The following is a 21,850-nucleotide window of genomic DNA, read 5'->3' as shown; positions in this document are numbered from 1 at the left end:
CAAAAGAATATGTAAAGATTCTATGCACATCATCCAACAATTTACCATTCACTTTACCTCTTACCATAAAAATTCATTGCATTCAAAAACAACTTTCCAGCAAAAATAAAAATGAAGTTCCTTGTTAAAATTTTCCCAGAAAAACAGTATCATGATTACAGTGATACTTTCCTGGATTTCATATATATATATGTATATGTATATTATATGTCACATCTTGTCATTGTATAGTTTAAATATGTGCAGTTTACTGTATGTCAACTTGTACCGCAGGAAAGATGCTAAATAAAATATAATATCCAGAAAAGTCACACACTGAAACATGATTAAAAAGGTTGGAAGGACAGTCAGACAGACACACAGAAGAAAAGGAACCACTCCTTGAATGCATCAGCAAGTTTATTTACAAATGCAGTTGAACAGAAAGGTTCACTAGTTTCTGGAGAAAGCCTCTGGCATACAAACCATGATGATCTTCCATGAATGAAAAGAAGCAACTTTCTACTGGGAACTGCTTAGCGACAATTCTGGTGAAGAAAACAGAGCTCCCCTCATCAAGCAAGTAAAATGTTAGGTAAGTTAAAAAAAAATTATAATTGCAATATTACATAGATGAAAAGAAGGATACAGAAAGCAAATTTGGGGATGGATCTCAGTGAAATTTTCCACATGGTCCTGCATTAATTTAGCATACATGACAATAAACAGAGCAAATGCAGTGACATATTTATATTAACTATTTCAAATAATGTTTCAGAACCGATAAAAAAAAACAATAAAATAACCCTCTTCAGAACACCACTAGAAAGTCAAATTAGATCATTATCGGCCTCAAAAATATTTTGATGTTCTTATTTTTTTCCCTGGTGCTTTGAGGATGCTGAATTCAGAAAGGAAATACTGTACTTCCCCCAACACACACACACACACATACATAATTACCTTCTTATAAATAAACAACAAAAATACAGGTTCTACCAAGAAAGAGTATAATGCTCTGAGGTACTCTAAAGAGGCCAGGAAAAGTGTTATTTCTTAATGAAAAAAAAAAAAGCAAAAGGACATACAATAGACATTTATAGATCTAAATCAGCAGCAACCACCTCTTCTTCTATCTGCAACAGTGCTTTCGTGTGGAGGCTTACATCACATGGCGGTTGGCCGTCCAGCTGATCAGGCAAGGAGAGAAGAAAGAAAAGTGCTTAGATACAGAAACACTGCAATATTGCCACCTGCGATAGGTAGCAGTCACCACGCAGAGAACAACCCCACAAGGTAGAGAGTAACCTTGTTACTCACTTAGGCTAAAGCAAGGCAAAAAATCACAGCCTCCCGGTTTCTGGAAGTCCTCATTTGCAAAAAAAAAATGGAGAGAAAAATGAACTGCTGATATAGAAACAAGTTACACTCAACTCTCTGTTATTTGTACTGGAGGAGAGAAAAGGCATGGGCAGATTTCTCTATGATGATTCCAAAAATCAATTCTATTTGGCTTTGGAATGTTGACTTGAGAGAAAGGCCCACACACATACACACGCTCCCCGCACCCCTGCTCCATGCCCAGCCTTGGCACTCTCCAACCTCCGTGGTGGAATCCAGGAAGGCACTTGACCACTGGGGTAAGGAGGCTCAAAACACGCCGACAGATAAAAGAGAGTTGACTGGGCTTAAGCCACTTCCAAAGCACTCTTCACATGAAGGCCATACAAATACCTCAGAGCTCAAAAGCATATGGTTTTGCTGATACCACTTGTAACAAACACCCTTTCACAATAAGGAAGAAACATATGTTACCAGCATCAAGGATCAAAATATAAAAAGGAGTAATGGTTTTCTTTATGTAGCTATGAACAATATGCAGCCTATGTTTTATAACATACTTAGATGAAAACATGCTTAGACACAAAGTAGCATGTGAAGTCTTCAAAAAACTAAATTTTTCCAAAAATGACACTGAAACACTGAAACACTGAATCAGAATTAATGCTCTCCTTTTTAGAATATTATATATATTGGTGGTCTGTTTTATATAGCAACAAAGCATAAACTGACTATTATCTTTTTAAACCACTGTTTTCAAAGTTGGTCATATTCTAAATCATATAATCAAAGCCCAATGGTAAATAACAGAAATCAGCTAATGATGAGGGGCCAATCCTTAGCCAAGAAACAGATTAGAGTCTATATAGAAGATTCATTTGAATGGTCTATCTCAGTTTATTGGTCTCTTTGAGTCACTAGAAGTTTCTCCAGACCCTGAGCAGACAGCACCGCGCACTGTCCTGACTCTCCAGTTCCTTGTCCCCACAACCCCTCTCTCATGTGGCTGGAACCCTGAGCACTGACCCACTCACTGGACCCTCTGTGAAGGGGACACACTGAGGTTCCTAAAACCTGGACTTCTAGGGCAGGGAGCTTGAAGGGGAGAGGGTCGCAGGCTCAAGGAAATGCATGGGAGCCCGCGGTCTCCGTAAAAGGCAAGAAATTTTCTCCCTGATTTGCTCTCTTACATTTGAATCTGAGATAGCAGTCATTGCAGTACAGCTGGCTGTTTCGGATTCTGACTTCGGCTCCTGAGGAAGAGCCTCCGAGGTCCCGCTCACAGGCCGTGCACTGGGAGACAAAAGAACAGAAACAAGAAAAGGAAACATCCATACTTAGCTCAAGAAAGCTTGGGGCACTCGCAGAAGGGAGAAAAAAAAAACTGAGCAAAATGCAGCCTCTAAGCTCTTAGATATATTTCAGCAAAGATATTTAAAAAAAAAAAAAAGGCCAAAGGATAATTAGATTAAAATGAAGCCTGCTAGATGAGACATTAAAGAATTCATAAAGCCAATTCTCAGAGCCAAGATTTCATTCTAAATATACCAGGAAAGTAGAAATGATTCGTTGATTGGCTTAAAGAAATTGAGTCTTCCTTTCTCCCAGGAAACTGGCAGAGGACAAAGCGCCCCAGGAAGCAAGCAGCAGACGGAGGGCGGGAGGGAGGGAGGGCAGGAAGACTGGGTTTCTGGCTCTCCGTCTGGGCTGGGCATCCCCACAGCGCTGATGTGGCAAATGTTCACACGTGCGCTTTCCCTTCGAGGCCAGGGAGTTTGATTCCATGTGCTCAAACAGTAATTTGCTCTGCCTGGGAACAACCCAAGCCAGAGACACACAAGCTTAAACAAGCTGAGGTCCGCAAGACTCTGGGATCAACAACTGGACCAGCCCAACACAAGTTCAATAAACAGATGTGTTTCTAAAGACAGATACTGCAAAATAAGCTCACTAGATAGCTTTACTTCTTTCTTATGTGCAAGAACCCCTCAGGTGCAAGCAGGCTGTGCAACTGAAAAAGCATTTGCAAAATTTTCCCTTCCCTGCTCTCCCTATTCATAGCTAGACTTTTGGACACTTATAATTGCCCATCCCCATGCTGTTAATCACCTTGGTGAGCTACATTTTAAATATGCCTATGATGGCATCTTAGAGAAAGCATTTATGCACCATAAATTTTACTTACAGAATCTTAGCAAATGAGATAGGAAGTGCACAGTGCTTCCAGGCTTAATTTTTGAAACCAGGTTCAAGGTTGGAGAACACAGTGGCAGAAACAGGCAGTGTGTGATTCCAGGTGCAGCACAGACCGACACAGCCAGCGCCTAGCTTGTTAGTGGCATGTCCACACCCAGCGCTCGCCAAGAAGCCATGCGCTCTCCCAGCCAAGCGGTGCGGGGCCTGCAGGCTGTGCGGCTCGGTCTCACCTTAAAACAATGTAAATGATAACAAAGACCCAGGGACTCGATGATCATGGCGGCTCCTCTGCCCAGAATGTTATCGCAGTAGGAACACACGCGCTTCCCACTGACCGACCTAGACACGGGACAAGGACAGGAGGCTTTCATCGGCGCAGCTCAAGGTTCTTATTTAAAAATCACAATCTGGTGTTAACATGGATCATGGTTCTCCAGAAAGTCTTTATGTGTCTGTGGGAGGAAAACGTCCACCAGCCAACTGAAGCATGCCCCAGTTATACTGGGCCTCGAAGGATCTCTGTGATGGCTCTGGAACCCTCGACACCTGTTCACACATGTGAACAGTTCCGGCGGCATCAGTCCCCCCTGCACTTCATGACACTGTCCCCCTCGGACCACACCTGTACTCAGCAAACCTCCCTCTCCTCTCATCCAGCCGACACCTTCTTGCCAGGTAAACCCACCAAAGCTCAACCTGAATCGTGTCGTCCTGCCCATCAGAACAGCAGCCCCAACCTCTTCCAAGAGGCACTGCAAGTCTGTTCAACCTACTGTCTCAACCTTATTTTCTCATTTACCAGATATTCTAGTTAAGCAGAAGTTATCAGTGCTTCCCAGACTGTGCCTCTGGCTTGCAGGACTGCCTCTGTGTAGAACGAAATGAAAGCTGCCTGCTTGACAGCTACCGTTGAGACTGGGAAGGTGAGTTTCTCCTTTCCTTTGCTTACAAGTCTTATCTCCTCTCCCAGGCGGAAAGGTGAAGGCTACTTCTTATCTTTGCAGCCACAGGACTGGCACAGCACTTCAGTGACACTGAAAAGGGCATAGGTGTCTCATGGGCACCATGCGCTCTAGACAGAGAACTTTTCAGGGCAGAAAAGCCCCCAGCCCCTTCTTTCTGCTTTCTGAGGGTTGGGTTCTCAGTAAGGGAATAGGTTCTCTCTCCTCCCTCCCCTCTCCCATCTCTATGGCCCTCATCTTCCCTCCAAATTTACCCTAAGTCCCCATCCCTTCTCCTAATTCAAACCCCCTGATACATGTTCTATATATCTTGACACAGTAACATTTTAGCTGGATATAAAATATCTTCATGTAACAAAATCCTTTAATTGATAGCTAAAAAAAAAAAATCCCAATATTAATCATTGTGTTTCCACTTTGCAGGATTTCATTGGTGACCAAAGACAGGATATGCCAACAGAAGTCCCTTCAGGTCTCAGCAGAAACACTGCTGTATGTGGCGTCGGGAGGCATCACCGATCTGTGGAGAAGCCACAGAGATCTAAAGCTCTGCACACGTTGATCATCTGAGCTTTAGTCCAAACCAAAAGGCAAGTGTCACGATCATTCACTGTAACGCTTAGCGTTCCTGCAGCAGATGACCTGCAGAACTCAGGTGAGGTTGTCTGACCAAGGTGTCAGCAAATCAGGTAAGAGACAAACAATGGTTTTGGAATTCAAAAACCCCCCAAAGCATTATCTGGCTTAAGATTTTTTTTGTTTTGTTTTTTAATCTGCCTCCTTAAAAGTTCCACAGATGATGGAGCTTGGTGATAAGGTTTTCCTTCTATGCTCAGTTCCTATAAAATGAGTTATAACATAGTCTCATTAAAGCTGTCAGACCTTTTCTAATATGGCTTTTACTCATAAATTTGTTATACATTCATGAGCCACTGTGTATTTTTATGATTCCCCAGTGAGAACTATTCAGGTACGTCTGCATCTAAGACACTGGCCCCAGGCACAAGCAAACAAGACAGTGGCAATGATCTAAACATTTCTAAACATTTCTAAGGCCTCCAGTGGCTTCAGGCGACATCTATAAATGCTCTTGGGTTGGCATGGGGTGATATTAAAGAAGCCTTCTTCATTGATTTGATAAAGGAACACTGAACTTGACACATTCAAAAAAGGCTTGTTTTTCTTTTTCATTGGAAAGCTGGGACAAGATTTTGGGAAATTCTGAATGAAAAAGTACCCCGAGACTAAGGAAAGAAGTGCGAAAACCCAAAGGGCCTCACCTGCCGCGTGGCTGTGGAGCCGCAGGGGAATGGCTGCGCGGTGTCGGGGTAGGTGGGGCGGTCTTCACGGAGCCAGCTGCAGGAGGAGGTACGCCGGAGGATGGGTTCCGCATGTAGGCACGGTTGGATGTGGACACCAGCTGTGGTGGGGGACGACTGAAGTCTTGGACAGAGGAAGAGGCGTAGACCCCTGAAGGCTGTCTCCAAGAACTAGCTTTTGGGGAATCCAGGTTATCCAGAGATTCACCTCTGAAACATAGAAAGGATTCATCAACGTTATAAAACACATTCAATTAGACATCTATTTAACACTGCGACAGTCATTAAAATATCCATGTTATGTACTTTATGAGCAGGTATGAATCTAACAAGTCCAGTTACATATAAAATTACCTTTAACCACTAACGTTGCCTTTCATCAGAGGCATCGTGATGTTTCATACTCAGTTATCCTTCCTTTATTTTTATTTTCATGTACTTGCTGCTCAGAAAAAAAAAAAGAATGCCAAAGTAGAAAGAAAAATACTAAGAAAAATATTTTAAGACAAAATATTAGGATAAAGAAGACATACACACATCTGTTAAATCTTCAACTGTTTAGACATCAATCTTAATTTTTTAAAACCCAACCAAAAAAACACCTTTTTAGTCACTTACATATGTCAGGTATTAAAACACTGTCACAAAAATATTAAGTGTATTTAATCTATACAACAGTACATGATTTTTTTTTTTTTTTTTGGTCTCACAGAAGGTCCCTTGCCCAGTTTTACTAGCTAGTGAAAAGAGCTGGTCAGTGGTGGTATTGGCTCTCAAACCAAAGTCTCCCTGATCCCAAGGTAACCCTGGTCATTCCTACTGCGCAGCCCTCATCCACTCTCTGCCCTAAACTGGGAAATGAAATAACCGTTTAATATCCACAATAGAGAAGCATTCTCCAGCCACTTCTCTTAAATTGAATATGCATGTAACATAGCATTTAGCTCACTAATTGATTTAAATACAACTCTGGAAAATCTCTCTTAAATGAAGTTATGTGCTTAACATTAATTCTGATCTGCAAAGTTTGACTCCCAATTACGGGTTTTTTTTCCTAGTCAATTTTGTTATTACTTTTTAAACTTATCTCTTATACCAAGTTTGAAATACATGTTTCTTTTCAAATTATAAAAGTACTATATCATCATGATGAGAAAAAGCCAAGCAATACAGCAGGGTATCTGAAGGAGGAGTAAGGTTCCCCCACCTCTCATTTACAATTTACCTGCCCCAGTCCCCCGAGTAGCCACTGGTAACTGTGTATCCTTCTAGACTTTTTCTCACATATGCAAGCACATATTTGCATATACATACAAATTTAAATAAGTATAGCCGTGTCATAATATACATACATAACATGTTCGTGTGTTTTTCTTGAACAAAGGGGATTATTCCACAACACAGATTCTTCATAAACTTGCTCTATTCCACGTAATATGTGTTTTCTTAGAACTGTCTTCATGTCAGTGCAGGTGACAGATGGTACTTTGGTGGCCCCCAGTGGATCATCTTCCTGGTATCCATACCTGTGTGTGGCCCACTGATTGTGGGCTTGGCCAGGCAACATGTTGGTCAATGGGACATTAGCAAACGTGACACAAGTGGAGGTTTAATAAACACTTGCACATTAGGGCTGATCCTCTTGCAAGGTTTCCTCCGAGTCCAGGTGCCATGTCATGAGGGAGCCTGAGCAGCTGTGTGGAGGGGCTTACGTTCCCAACCAGCAGCCCTAACTGAGCTCCCAGTGGAGCATCTACACCAGCCCTCTGCCAGGATACACACAACACATGAGCTAAGGGCATTTTATACTTTAAGTCATAAAAAAATAACAACAGAAAAATACATGACAGAGACATATGTGGCCTTCAAAACCTAAACTACTTACAGTCTGATCCTGCACCCACAAAAAATTTGCCAACCTCAGCTCTAAATATGCCCTAACCAATACCAGGCAAAGAACTGCCCAGCCATCACTCAAAATTGTAGGAGTAATGAATTGTTATTTTAACCTACTCATGTTGAGGGGGTATACTATGCAGCAATGTCTCTTCCATTCCTTAACATCTGCGTAGCATTCCGTTTTTCAGTGAGCTGCTGCTTACTTAATGAGCACTAAGTACACTCTTATCAGTAGATATTCTGATTGTTCTCTTTTTTGCTATCGTGTATATCCTTTGAGATATCTGTTCATACTTATCCAAATATACCCAGAAGATAAAGTGCCAGAAACTAAATTGCTCACAGGGTATAGACAAAAATTTCTGCTTAATAAATACTACAAAAACCAAAATCAAAACAAAAAATGTGTTCCCATCCAGATGGGAAAAAGAACCCCTATTTCCTTATACAATTGTCAACGCTAGATTTAATCAACCATTTAATTCTCTACAAATCCTGTAAACCAGGTATATCATTGTTTTAGGAGTAGTGTTGATCTGATACATGCTTATTGACTTTGTTCCTTTTTCTATGAACTATCTGTTCCTCACTTTGTCAGCTGTGGAAACACTAAATAAAAGTAGCTCCAGTATTCATTCACCAAGATGCATCTGTCTAGTTCAAACCCTCACCTCTGTTTAATTTATATCCATATATTTTCCTTATAGTTACAGAAATTAGATGTCCACACTTTGTCATGATTCCAATCTGTTATCTCTTTATAAACAGAGGTTTAATTTTTAAGTTCAGCATCCAAGAAAGCACCGAGAGCTACACAAATTATTAAAGTGCCTGAACCCCACCCCCTCCCTTCAGAGTTCCACATCCAGCTTCGCAACCTCTTAGCCATGTGGTTTTGTCAATGCGTTCCTTGCTCGAGCCCCAGTTTCTTCATAAAGAAAAACAGAATTACTGTCCCTGCCTCAAGTCATTTTTCCCGGATTAAGTGAGATGATGTGGGCAGAGCGACTGGCGTGTGTCTGGCAGCTAATCAATGCACTCCAGGACACGCCCAGTGACACCTGCTCTCCTCTTTCTCCACTAAATCTTACACAAGAGAAGAAATGGTGACAGCTCTTCTGTCCAAAGGAGCCAGCACGTCTAGAAGTTAAATACCTGCCCCACAGCAAAGAACAGGAAATAATTCCGAGGACGTCACACACCTTCTCATAATTCCAGGCAGACAGATAGGCTCCTTATTGACGCTGGAACTGCGCTGTCGGATCCAGCTGTTGTCATCGTAAAGGGATGTTCTCTTCCTCATTTCTTGAAGGATCTGTTGTCTCTCCAACTCTGCTCCTGATGGAACTTGCTCCTTCTTGGAGCTCTTCTGTGATGAGCTACTGCTCCCAATTCGGTCCACATATCTATTGCTTCCTAGATTAAAAACATAGAAAAACTGCAGGATTAGCATATAAAAAAGGAATAGTGGGTAAATCTCCAAATACAGTGGAGCAAAAAGTTTGACATTGTGCATGTCATCAGTTCTCAATGAGACTGCTGCCGAGGACCATAAAGTAATGGGCTCCCAGCCCTGGAAACTCCAATTCCACACCCAGAGGCGTACTAGGGGGCCCACTCTGGGATACCGAGGAGGTCGCCTGAAAAAGAAACAGCCAGCCTCGACATCACCAGTATTAAATTACAAAATGCTCATCTAGAATTAGTTTCTCTTCCACTATGTCCTTATTTCCTAAATTAAAATCAACCAAGCACATTCTCACTGAAATGCCTGCTGTGACAACTCTGCAAGGGAACAGGGAGCTCTGTTCTTTCAAAACACATACTTTCCCCCTGGGGAGAGACAGAAGACATAAGCACATGCATCTCCAGCTGGCATGACTTGAGTCTTCATGATTTTAAGTCACAGAATAAGTCATGACCAAATCATAGGAATGAGAGCATGTTCCATCACCAGAATGGCTTTTGTGAAATTGAAAAATAGCCAAGTAATCCGAATGATAACCAAGGAGTAGTATCAGACTTATGTCTCCTCTAAGAAACTGACAGAGCTATAATTTGAATGTTGAATTTATGAATAACAGTTAAGTCAGGTTTTGTCCTGAAGGCTTTGTCTCCTTAGATTTTTTTAATGATTAATTTCTGATTTTGGTAAAACATCCATAACTGCGAAATATCCTCCCCATCTTAATTAGGGTTAGATTAATTTTATCTAAGGATTTATTTTCTTTCACTCTCAGGGTTCACTGCTATTGTTACTCTTTCAAAATTTATTCTGCCTTAGTGTATCTTCTAGTAAGCAATGAACAAGGCCACCAAAGGTTTATTATACACACCTATGTTTACACTCCTGTATTACACATAGCTTATCAATTTGGTCAGATTCTGAATGTCTTCTATTTTAAAGATGCCTTATTGGCATACCCAGGTGTTTTTCAAGAAAACGTTTGATAAAGTCTAGTGTCTGCTATTCAGGAGCTTACAGTTAGTAAAGGGGAAGAAACAGATGTGCAAAAATAAGCAGATTAATAATGTAAGCCACAAATATTAACAAGACTATTTCAGAAAGTTACATTTGCTATTACAAACAGGTCACATGTTTAAGTTCAAGAGAGAATATGATCACTGCAGGTTAAAAAGGTTTCATGGCAGGTTTAAGTACTTAAACTTTCATTTTAATGATAGCTTAGGGACAAGTTCAGGAGAGGAAAAACTGGAAATCCAAACAGGTAAGACCAGAGGAACCAGATCAGAGAGCATCTGGTAAGTTGGGAACTGAGAGAGAGAACAATTTGGTTACAGTTAAGGGTTCCTAATGGGGAAAACAGCAAAATAGGCTGAAAAGTTAAACTAGGGCCAGATAATGGAAGGTCCTATGAGTTAAGGGAAAGGGGTGGTCAGAAAACCTATAAGGAACTATAAATTCTACAGGTTTCAGCCGGAGGTTATAAACTAGCTGCCCTCAGGACACTGGGGCCTGTGGATATTGTTTGGCTCACAGAGGGTTATAAAAATTTTTTTAATTCCTTTTCAAACACTCAAAAGACAATATAAAAATCCAGACTTTTTTTTTTTAACTTCTATGTTACAACAGAAAGAGCTAGCAATCACAGGTCTGCATCTTCCCACACGGAAGTGACAGGCCAGAGCAGGGGAGCAGCCATCCACTTAAATGGGCACGTCCACCAAGTTTACCTCTATCCTCACCTGCGTCACTGACCAGCACCCTACTTCCTCAAACCTGGTATGCAAACCCTGCTGGAAATGGTGGTTTTGATTACTTCTCCTCTCTCAGTTACACATCCCTGTAAATACAAGTTATACTAAAAATACCAGGTTCCAAATTGTTTTTCCCAAGTTTAATAAAACCATTACCATTCTGAGTTCTTTGGCAACTCATTTAAACATACAGTTTCGGGTTTATATGCCATTTCAGATTTATATACAATTTCCCTAATACTCTGCAGAAAACTTCTCTGTCCCAATTCTTTGGCAGCAAGACGAACTCCAGCAGTAAACTCTAAACGGTATCAGCATCACTTTGCAAAATCTCCACATATTTTCTTAGCTTCTTAAAACCATTTTAATCTCTCAGCACTCCCTTCACCATAAAGTAAAGCCAAAACAAGCACAAGATAATTTTGTTCTTGTGCAAATGCTAAAAATCCGTAGTATTTTAATTACGTGATCTTAATGAACCTGAAATATCTTGACCTTAAAAATACTGATCATAGTGTGCGATAGCATAACTAAGCAACCGTGCAGGGTTTTGAAAAAAAAAATCACATTTACCATTTTTATTTGTGGGGTAATCATCCAGCTCAGTAGTGGATCTGGATTTATTCCTAAAACACAGAACATATTGCATACATCACATTAAGAATACCCTTTTCATATTTATTAAGTAAGAACACCAAAAAGATTACTGTTTAAAGCAGTTGATTTATTTCACATGCCTGTTGAAAGCTAAAGTTCTTTTCATACCAAGGAATTTTTCATGTTGTACAAACTAGCAGAAAATAGTGATATATCTAAAGAGAAAAGAGCTTGATGGTAGAAACAGAAACATGTGAAAATCCTCTCCAGTCTGATCCTGGTTAAAGTCTATGATTTTTAAACAACTTGAATGCTTTCACTCTCTTCTATTTCAGATCTCAATCTCCTCACCAGGCTGTACGAAGCCTCTGTCATCTGATCACCTCACATCAGACTGTCAACACTTCCTTCATGCTGCTGCTCGAGGGTCAAGAAGTCAACCTATGGGGCTTTTGCTCTGAAACAGCCACTCCCCAAATGCTATCCCAGCATTCCAAAGAAGTACTGGAGCACACAGACACAGGCAGCTTCTGAAAAGGGCTGACTTCGTAATGATAGACCTTAGGTCTATCTGTCAACACTTGCTGATCTCACTCTCACCCTCCTAGGCACAATAACTACACATAGTAGTAATAATGAATAATAATACATAATATGCATTACCACACATGTGCATATATGCAGACAACAGACATAATGTATCAATATAACATATAATTATATGTAATATACAATGTATCACAATAGTCATGAAGGTTTCATGTGTATTAATGTAGAAGGGAATACTTTTAACACATGATGTCCAACTGCACTCCTTAATGCCTCTAGTGCATGCTTTATCACAATTGCCTGGAAGTGTTTCATATTTTCCAGGATTCCTTAAGTTTCCCTTCTCCATAATCTAATAGTTTTCTCAAAGTAATGAGCTAAAAAGCTTATTTGAATATATAAATAAACCCATAGCTTTAAAAAAAAAAGCTATACACATTTTAATGATCTACAGTTACCCAGAAACATTCATTATAAATAAGGTCATCCATCACTAGAATTTTTTTCTAGCTTAATGTCAGCCCATTACTAGCTGTATGTACATTCCTGTTCTTTTCCCTGTCTACTCTGAGCCCTAGTCAGACACCCTGATGGCCTATAGAAATAAATCTTTCCTTATCTGTAAGGCAAACTTCCTAAAGAAGAAATTTTAGCTGTGAAAACATGAATTAATGGTCAGACACTGGATGTATATATAGACACACTGTTCAGAAGGCCCAAAGTCCCTAGTGATTTTGAACATGCAGAGCATTTTAAAAATTACTTTAAAGCATTAAATTGAATGTTTTAGGATATTTTAGTACATGTGTAACTTTTCAGGTATCTGAAATTCTATCTTCATTCTCTGAAACTGACCAGTAGTCCTAATCAAACTAAGAGAAAGACTATTCTCATTTCGGATGTCCACCTGTAACTTTTGGTAAGTTTATGCCATTGCTTATAATTTCTTTAAAATAAACCTTAAGGTAGATGACAGAAATGAACACAACCCTTCTGTGTCCATGCCCTTGCTCTGTGACTTTTCCCATAAAGGGGTAGAGGTTTTCCTCCTCTCTGTGAACTTGGGCTAATCTTGTGACTTGAGATAACAGAATGTGGCAGAAGCAGTGGTGTGTGTGCCAGTTCAGACCTCAGACTGCAAGGTGCCTTGCACACTTCTTCTGTTTAATTCTCTCTCTTTTCTCTGTCCAGCCACCATGTGGAGAAGACTGCACTGGCTTGCTGGATGTTGAAAGACACATGGCCTATTGCTCTCATTGGCCCAGCTGACAGCCAGTCAACTCCCCAAAGCAGAACTGCTTAGGACACTGGTGGTAGATGTACTGGGAACCCAATCAACTGAAAGAACCACCAATTGAGTTTAGTCGAAAATGCTGACCCACAAAATTATAAGTCAAGTCACAAAGTTTAGGTGTAGTTGGTCACACAGAAAAAGCCAATTGATAACAAAGTTCAACCAGCAGGAACTCTTTGTATCCCACAAAAGAGCTAAAGTAGTCCCACAGAACACCCAGGCAAGCCCTTAAATACTCATCTGAAGCCAACTACTCCAGGCGAATTACAATTAAATGCTCCACACACCTGTCACTGGGAAGCAGCCCTGAAGATTCTTCCTCTCTGTTTGGTACATCATAGGAATCAATAGGCCTAAAAGATGAAAAAAGAGTTTATGGTCAAAATATTAGACTTTAATGCCCTGAGTTTAAGAAATCAATATCAAAATAATGTTATTCTACTCTCTTTATGAGAATAGTCTGAGTTAAAAACTAAACATAGAGAAGTATTTCAATCAACCCCTGCAGAAAACAGACCTACCACCACCAACAGACATTTGCAGTTCATTCATTCACAAATACACACTGAGTGCTGTACTGTTCCAGTACTGTCCAAGGGCTGGGCTTCTGAAGTAAACAAACTTATTTTCCTCATAATACATTTTAGTGCAACAGGCAGGTTAACAGATAAGAAAATAAATGCATAATGGGGAGGGTATAGCTCAAGTGGCAGAGCACATGCTTAGCATGCACAAGGTCCTGGGTTCAATACCCAGTACCTCCTCTAAAAAAATAAATGAATGAACCTAATTACCTCCCTCTTCAAAAAAAAAATAAAGAAAAAGAAAAGAAATGCAAATAAAAAGCAGGGAAATATATACTGAGAGAAGGAGTGGGGAAGAGGCAAGTATTTCGGATAAGGTATTCTGGAAAGTCTGAGCAAGTGACATAAGAAGCCTGAGCAGAGACTTAAAGAAAATGAGTAAGACATACAAATATGTGAGGGAAGACTTCTCTGGGCACAGGGAGTAGAAAATGCAAAAGTCCTGGGGCAGAGTAAGTTGGACATTTTCATGGAAGGAAAAGGAGGCCAGTGGGACTGTAAGTGACCAAGTGAGAAGAGTGGTCGGAAGCCGGGTAGACCAGAAGGCCGAGACCCAGCTCATACAAGCCTTCCAGCTGTGGTGGGGGCTTTGGATGGTGTTCTAACACGACAGGGAGCCATATGGAAACTGAGCAGAGGAGTAAGGTGACAGGATCAGACTGACAGCGGGGTGGCTTCACTCAGCTCGTGTTCCTCTGTGTAAAGCGAGGGCGGTGGGAAGCGGCAGGACAAATCCAGTACCTCGGACGTGGGGAATGGATACAGCGAAGCCACACCAACTGGAAAACCCCACCCGCCCTTCGGCCGTGGGGACAGACCTTCTGTACTGGTATATTTTGATGGAAGTTTCCCTCTCTCTCTCTGCCTGGCGCTTCTGCTCGTCGGCCTCGGCCTCTGCCTGACGCCGCTTCTGCTCCTGCTCTTCCTGGTACCGCTGCTCCTTCAGCTTCCTCTCTCTCTCAAGAGTGAGCTGTTCCAGCAGCTTCCTGCTCTGGTCCTCATCCAGGCCTTCCTCGTGCTGCTGCTGCCTCGTCTCCTCCTCTGCCCGGGTTCCCTCCGTGTCGGGAGCCTTGGACTCTTCACCCCGGATGGCGAGGGCAGGGTCCCGGGTGGAGAGAGACAGGCTGTTGGAGTTCAGGACCATCAGTTCCTATGGGACCAGGGAGAAGAGAAACCCATCTAAATCTGTGCACTTCTCTAATTTCCTAGAGCGATGTCTAGGTTCGGTTTTAAATGATACTTATTGTTGTTGGCCCAGGATTGCATTTGAAATAATGATAATGGTATTATTGCTAACAAAGCCACCCGTGGCTGGTGGAGCCGTAGCACAGAACAGGAAGATGCACTTAGGGCCCACTGACAGAATTATTTAGTGATACTGCAGAGAAACTAGGAGGAAACATCAAAGCAAAATTCTGACAAACCAGAGCCTGGTATTTTCAAAGCGCTACATAGGTGATTGTGTGACAAAAGCCAAGTGAAACGGAGTAGCTCCCATTGTACAGCCAATTTCACCAACGAGGCAGAGAAGGGAGAACAGGGTGTGGTCCAGTACTACCTCATTCAAGTACTTGGAATTCTCTCTCTCAGCCTCCTGCTTAGCCCTCTGCCACTCTTCCCTTAGTTTCTCCTGTTCACGTTGATATTTTTCCTATAAGACGAGACGGCAAGTTAATTAATTAATTAATAGGTTAATGATGTTAATCTCCCATTCACATTTCTGCTAGCTCTACCCTTTACCCCTATCTTTAAAGAGAGGGATATTGGTTTACCCAATCAGATTGGCATCCCGGAAGTAGAAAATAGCTTATTCTGAGCTAAAATGCAGGCTTAGAAAGGGCAGGCACTCAGAATTGAACCCACATCCAACCCTTTACCATGGCTGTAATTCACCGACACCCCTAGCTAACTGTAAGGGGCACTGAATTCCTCTACAACGGACCTCGTGTAGAGTTTACGCAGGTGGAAGTGCTTACAAATCCACACACCTCTCCTGCATAAGAAAATCCACAAAACTAGAGCACCACACACTCAACCAATCTGCACAGGCTAATAAAGGATTTTAAATGGAGGACTCTGGAAATCTTCAAGACGGCAAAGTCATCGTTTCATACAAGATGTGCTCCATATCAAAAGATTTGTTAATCATGAGGTTATTGGCTTTTTAATTTTTTAAGTTGCTTTCTCAATGCAGGCTGACACAGCAGGAGACGCAGTCAAAGCCAACCCAGTTCCTGCCGAACCATCCTGTCCTGCTCTACCTGCAGCAGGCGGTCCTGTTCCTTCTGCCACCTCTCCTGCCTCCTCCGCTCCTCCTCTTGATCCCACGCCCGGCGACTCGGGGCGCTGATGGTTGGGACTGGAAGCTGCCGGGTTATAAGAGAAGAGATGCAAACAGAGAACATGTTACTTCATTAAACCACTGGCTGGAGCACCTTTGCACACATACATTATTCACGTCACCCTTGACCTACACTGTACCAAGAGTTGGCTTCATATTTCAAAATAGCTCTCTGCATCTCGGAAAGCTTACTCCTGGAGAAACTCTTATGTAGCTTAAAACAATGGTAAGCAAAGCTACTGTGTGCTAATTCAGCCCCACCGAGGCCTCCTGGTTTATTCAAACACCAAATGAGTAGGACTTACATCAGGCACCACGGAATCGGAGCTTCCTGTAGCACGTGGGCAAAGAGAGAAAAAAAAATACAGTAAGTCTTTGTTTCTATGAAATCATCCTTTTCAGAAAGTTGTGTCACTACCTATTTCCATGCCAGTATACTAGGTGAAAATACTTTTTTCAAACAACAGTCAGTTTCTCTCCTTAGTTCCATCTGTTTGCTATGTATCTTCCAAATTCAAAGTCAGTAAAAAGAGTAAAAAGAGATACTGAAGTTACACCCCAGCTCTACATGCTCAGCTAGATCACTGGTGTATTTCTAAGGGGTCTCAGGGTTCTTTTATTAATCAAGTGTATAGTATTCTCAAAGCTTGGCCTAATAGAAGGAAAAAACAGAATTATAAATGTCACAGTATCTACCAAACCCAGTTTTTCCCTTGCTGCTACTCAGTTACCTTGTGACCCCTGCAAATACACATTTTTTTCAGGTCTTAGGGCCAATGAGCTACTTTTCTGAAACAAGCCACCCACCATCATGTTCAAGGAGCATTTTCCTCTCCTCTATTATTTGAAACACAAATATTCAGACTTCCTGTGTAAACTTATGGGCAGAGTGTTATTTTTTTATTCTTAGGGGGTCTACATAATTGTGTGTGTTTGCATGTAGGACAATGATTATAAACATGTAAAATAAATGTCATAAAATACACTAACATTCAGTATTTTTTAATTTTCCTGAAACCTCAGCTATCAGACAAATTTTTCACTTACACATATTTTTAAGAAAACTGCTTTGAGATTTAGGAAAATATTCTTCCCTAAAATAGCCTGTTGAAGAGAAGTAAGTGAAAATTAAGATGGAGAAAGAAAAGGAATTGCTTTATTTTAGCCAATTTGAGCTAAGAGTATTGTACTGTTTCAATTAAATGACCACAGAAGAACAGTTGTTTAACCAAAAAATATCACAAATACTAAGGCACAAATAGATCCTTGCACATGCTCTTTCTATTTATGGTCAAAAAGAGATCTTAACTCACCACAAGAAGACTATAAGGAGAGTAACACAAAATACATGAATCCAGTAAGTATCATGTTATAAAGCAAGTTTGTAAATATTTCTGATAATCTTAAAAGTAAGGAACAGTTAACATTTGAGACACCAGCAGCACACTCCCCACTGCCCGTGCCACTGCATCTCAAATGTTGGCTATTACTTTTAAGTTCTTGATTGCGAAACACAGAGGGTGAACTGCATTCACGAGACAGAGTATTAGACAAACGTGAACGAGGATAAAATGCCACGTGCACACAGCACACCAAAAAGCAGCGCTGCCCAACTACACCAACACAGAGGCTCGCAAAACGCGCTTGTTCACAGGTGCGGCCAAAATTTACTTTTAATTGACTTCAAAGTCAGCAGAGAGGTCCTGTTAACACTCCAAAGCCATCATCCCAATAGCAATAAACAACTCTGCTCTTTACTAAGAGCATTTTCCATAACCAGAAATTTGACTCTTTACAAGCTGGCCAATTGTATGTTGGTGTAATCTAATCTTACGCAATCTGTAGGAAGCAGTAAGGCATAAATGAAATTCCTCATTTCTTACTGTCACCCAGTGGCAAAAAGTGTGTGTTTAAACAGCATCTCAATTTTGTTTAATTAAAAAAAAAAAGAAAAACTTCAGAGGTATACAAAGGCACGCAAAGACCCATTACCACAGAGGTAGACCCATGAACTGTAAGAAAAGCCTGATGACCCTAGGGAAAGAAGGGAGATGGGTTACGTTGCCCGGTTGTAATGACAGCCCAGCTGAAGAGGCTCAGCGCCCAGCACCACAGACTATGAGGAAAGACTGGAGAGTGGGAGCAAATCCATGAAAGACCATGAATTCTTAGCTCAGTAATTTACCTTGTTCAAAAAATTGTGATCGCCTTTTTAAGTTTTTCAAAGAAATAGGTTCAGATGCTAGTTGAAAAATACAAAAAAAAAAATTATCAATACTATGTCATTCATTTTAATCTCTCACCACTGGAAAACTAAATGATACTCAATACATCTTTCCAATCTATAGCAATATTATTTTTAAAATGACAAAACGAATAGCCATAGAAGATAGGGATTATTTCAATGCACAAAGACACACACAATTTTAGTAATCTATACTACGTTCCAATTAGTAAAAGGAACTAATATTTTGATTAATAAATTTTAGCAGATAGCATCATAGTTTTATAGAAGCTGAAATACCTAGATCACACAGCTTTGGGGAAACAGAAATTAAATTTTTTTTGCTCAGGTTAATCAATTCAAATTCTCTTTTAGTCCAAGAAGAATTGTTTGTAACTAAGAGCCTGTAACTAAGAAATGTTTGTAACTAAGAGTTCATAAGTGAAAAAGGAACTAAAAAATAATGGGGAAGAGGATAAGAAAATAAATAATACCCAGAAAATGATTTAAAAATGCTAAAATTAAAACTTTCTTCTAACTAGACTATTTTGCCCTAGTTTCCAAGATCTTTCAGCCACTAATTTTAAATAAAGCAAATAGAGTTCAATCAGATAAAAAAGAAAAAGAAAATATTCTGACTTCTACAGATCTGTCTCAGGATTATGGCAAATGATTATTATACTTCCGTTTATTCATAAAATGTAAATGCAATTATTATTTGATACTAATTGGTATTTATTTATCTAAACAAAACCCTCAAATGACAGAGCCTGTGTCTTGCCCTATAGTTACTAACGGGGGCTCTGCCTGAGTCACTGGCAGAACAGGACCTGCATGTCTTAGATTAAAACATCATGAGATAAACAACAAGTTCATACTGAATAGCACAGGGAACTATATTCAATATCTTGTAGCAACTTATGATGAGAAAGAATATGAAAACGAGTATGTATGTTCATGTATGACTGAAGCATTGTGCTGTGCACCAGAAATTGATATAACATTGTAAATTGACTATACTTCAATTTTTATATATATATATATATATACACAAAAAAAGACCTTGGAAATAATTTAATATCCTTCTTGCTGACAAAAGTCAGTGTTAGACCATGTTAACCTCGACAAAACTGTTCACTCTCATGGCTATTAATGAGTTGAAATAATGCAATGTTATACCTAGGTATATGATGAGTCTTAATCATTAAAAAAAAAACTCATGAGGGAAAAATAAGTCATGTTCACTTTTAAAAACTCTTTTGATAAAGAATGCTATGTCCAACAGTTAAAACATAGTCCCCTCTATCAGAAATTAAATACAAAGTTAAGTAATCCATAAAGGAGGGGAAATGTATACACTCGGTTTGACTTTGATGTAAGGTATTACTGAGAACTGGCAAATGCAGATTCAAAGCCATCAATCTGCCGTGAAAACCCAGCCCTGTGCCTGGCAGCCTCGTTTCACGCTGAGAGATGTTTCTTCTTCTTTGGGTCTCTTTCCCTGCCTGTGTGGACCAGATCTTCCTTATTTATTTTGTATGCCTCAGGAAAAGCATGTAGTGCGTGGTAGCTAAATCATTTAAAGAGGGCCAGAAGGAGAAAGAGAGGGATAACTCCGTAACACAAAGCTTCCCTAGATGGTATGTCTGCTTTTTTATTACAAATGGGTACTTTTACAACAACTGTTATTGTCATTGACAGTTCCCTCTTACAAGCTGCTTCCAAGCTTGTCCCTTTCATAATAAAGGGGAAAAGGAAACCTAATTCGTTGTTTTGTATTGAACTAAGATTCCCTTTGCCAGCACACCACAGCAAGAAGGCTCATGGCCTCAGGAAAACCAGTCTTTATTATTTGGCTTAGACACACAAGCACTCAGAGCTCCTGGACACACTGCCAAAGCTTTGTTTGCAGTTCCTGGACTATGCAACACTGGAACTGAACGCCCTTCCACCTGGCTGCAATTGGATCTGCGTGCTAACCTTTTAGTTTCCACTTGCAGTGGATCAGTTTTGCTTTCACTCATAGCTATTAATTTTTACAACAGCAGAACTTGAGTACTGTGACTTCTATATTATAAATGCAAGTTCTAGTGGCACTGTTTACCTTTTGATTCAAAAGTATTGCTTTCCTCAGGAACGCCATTGATTTCCTTGGATTCAGTTTTCTGGAGAGGATAAAAATGACAGTTAACAGCATTCTCTCCCTTTGGACTTTGAGCTTAATAATGCATCTTCCCTTGGCAAAAATATCTTTTAACAAGATGAGGTTTTCAGGATACTAATATATTCCTGACAGCCTTTTACAAATAATAGAAACTATTTTTTTCATTGTTCTTTAATACTGGAGGAAGGATTAATGACCACCTGCAAGCATGGATGGCTGTAAGTTTAATCAGTCAGTAATTTTCCAAGAAACATGATGGGCCAAATAATCATTAGTCCATTTGGCTTATATTTATGAGTAAGCAAAACAGTCACATAGGACCCTCTAACATTTAAACTTTTCTTACATTGTAGCAGCATTTCCTTATTGGATAAAAGAGAGGATCTCAAGATAACAATCGTATGTAGAGAATCAATATAAACATTTATTTAAATATATAAGTTTAATGATTGCTTTGATACTTAATGTCTACATAATTATTTTTATCAATTAATGTAAACTATCTCAACCACATATGTAAGTCTAACCATCAAACTCACCTTCACAAGAACCAAAACCCCTTCATGTGGCTTTAAATTGCACACAATTACTATACTTATTTCACCAGCGAAGAGTAAAGAAAGCATAGAAAAGTTATAGTGTATAATTTTACATAATTACTACTTCTCATCCACAAAGATCTGAGAGATGGGTATAATGATGAAAGACTGGTAAGGAACACTTGCAAAAAAAACACTATCGGATCTTTTGATTTTACCATTATATAACTCACCATCACTCTAAAGTATTAATGAGTAATGCCTTATGATTTTTCAAAAATATATTTTACTATAAATTACCTTATTCAATTATCTGTTTTTAAAGTAGCATCAAAATTGTTCAAACAAACTAAATCCCCCCTACACACACACACTCCCTGAAGTTGCTTTGCTGTACCCAAATACTCTCACTTCTCAAAATACTTACAGAATGCCAAAGGCTTTCTGAGAAATCAGTTGTCATTGATAGATCTGAAGATTTGTCTGAGCTGTAAATTCCGGAAGTTGCATCAATCCACTTTGTTTCAGGTGAACCTATAATTTTGGTAGCCATACTGGTGAGATTGAGGGTTTTATGCCGTGTAAATGGCAGGGAAGGTTGATCTGTGCCCCAGTCTGATTGTCACATGAAGATCAAGAAATG

General features: G+C 40.0%; 1 protein-coding gene across 7 annotated transcripts in view; it reads right to left on the bottom strand.

The window, feature by feature from the left end:
* Positions 1-381: 381 nt before the first annotated feature.
* LMO7 (LIM domain 7) overlaps positions 382-21,850 on the bottom strand; it is a 182,569-nt gene continuing 161,100 nt past the window's right edge. For 4 of the 7 annotated variants that reach the window (XM_072976365.1, XM_072976364.1, XM_015244442.3 and 1 more), the window contains 14 exons: positions 21,635-21,822; positions 20,609-20,669; positions 18,466-18,522; positions 16,586-16,611; positions 16,201-16,305; positions 15,498-15,590; positions 14,758-15,089; positions 13,643-13,708; positions 11,489-11,541; positions 8,899-9,112; positions 5,759-6,007; positions 3,747-3,855; positions 2,511-2,613; positions 382-1,169 (listed from right to left, as the gene is read on the bottom strand). In XM_072976365.1, the coding sequence (XP_072832466.1) occupies positions 1,147-1,169; positions 2,511-2,613; positions 3,747-3,855; positions 5,759-6,007; positions 8,899-9,112; positions 11,489-11,541; positions 13,643-13,708; positions 14,758-15,089; positions 15,498-15,590; positions 16,201-16,305; positions 16,586-16,611; positions 18,466-18,522; positions 20,609-20,669; positions 21,635-21,822 (1,679 nt within the window). In that variant the 3' untranslated portion in view covers positions 382-1,146. The remainder of the gene's footprint in view (positions 1,170-2,510; positions 2,614-3,746; positions 3,856-5,758; positions 6,008-8,898; positions 9,113-11,488; positions 11,542-13,642; positions 13,709-14,757; positions 15,090-15,497; positions 15,591-16,200; positions 16,306-16,585; positions 16,612-18,465; positions 18,523-20,608; positions 20,670-21,634; positions 21,823-21,850) is intronic. The other 3 variants (XM_015244437.3, XM_006210294.4, XM_031684462.2) reach the window with 2 other exon arrangements.

The sequence above is a fragment of the Vicugna pacos genome, chromosome 14, assembly GCF_048564905.1.
Source record: "Vicugna pacos chromosome 14, VicPac4, whole genome shotgun sequence".
Taxonomy (NCBI): domain Eukaryota; kingdom Metazoa; phylum Chordata; class Mammalia; order Artiodactyla; family Camelidae; genus Vicugna; species Vicugna pacos.
Note: the sequence above shows the minus strand (reverse complement) of the source record. Positions and strands in the feature narration are given on the sequence as shown.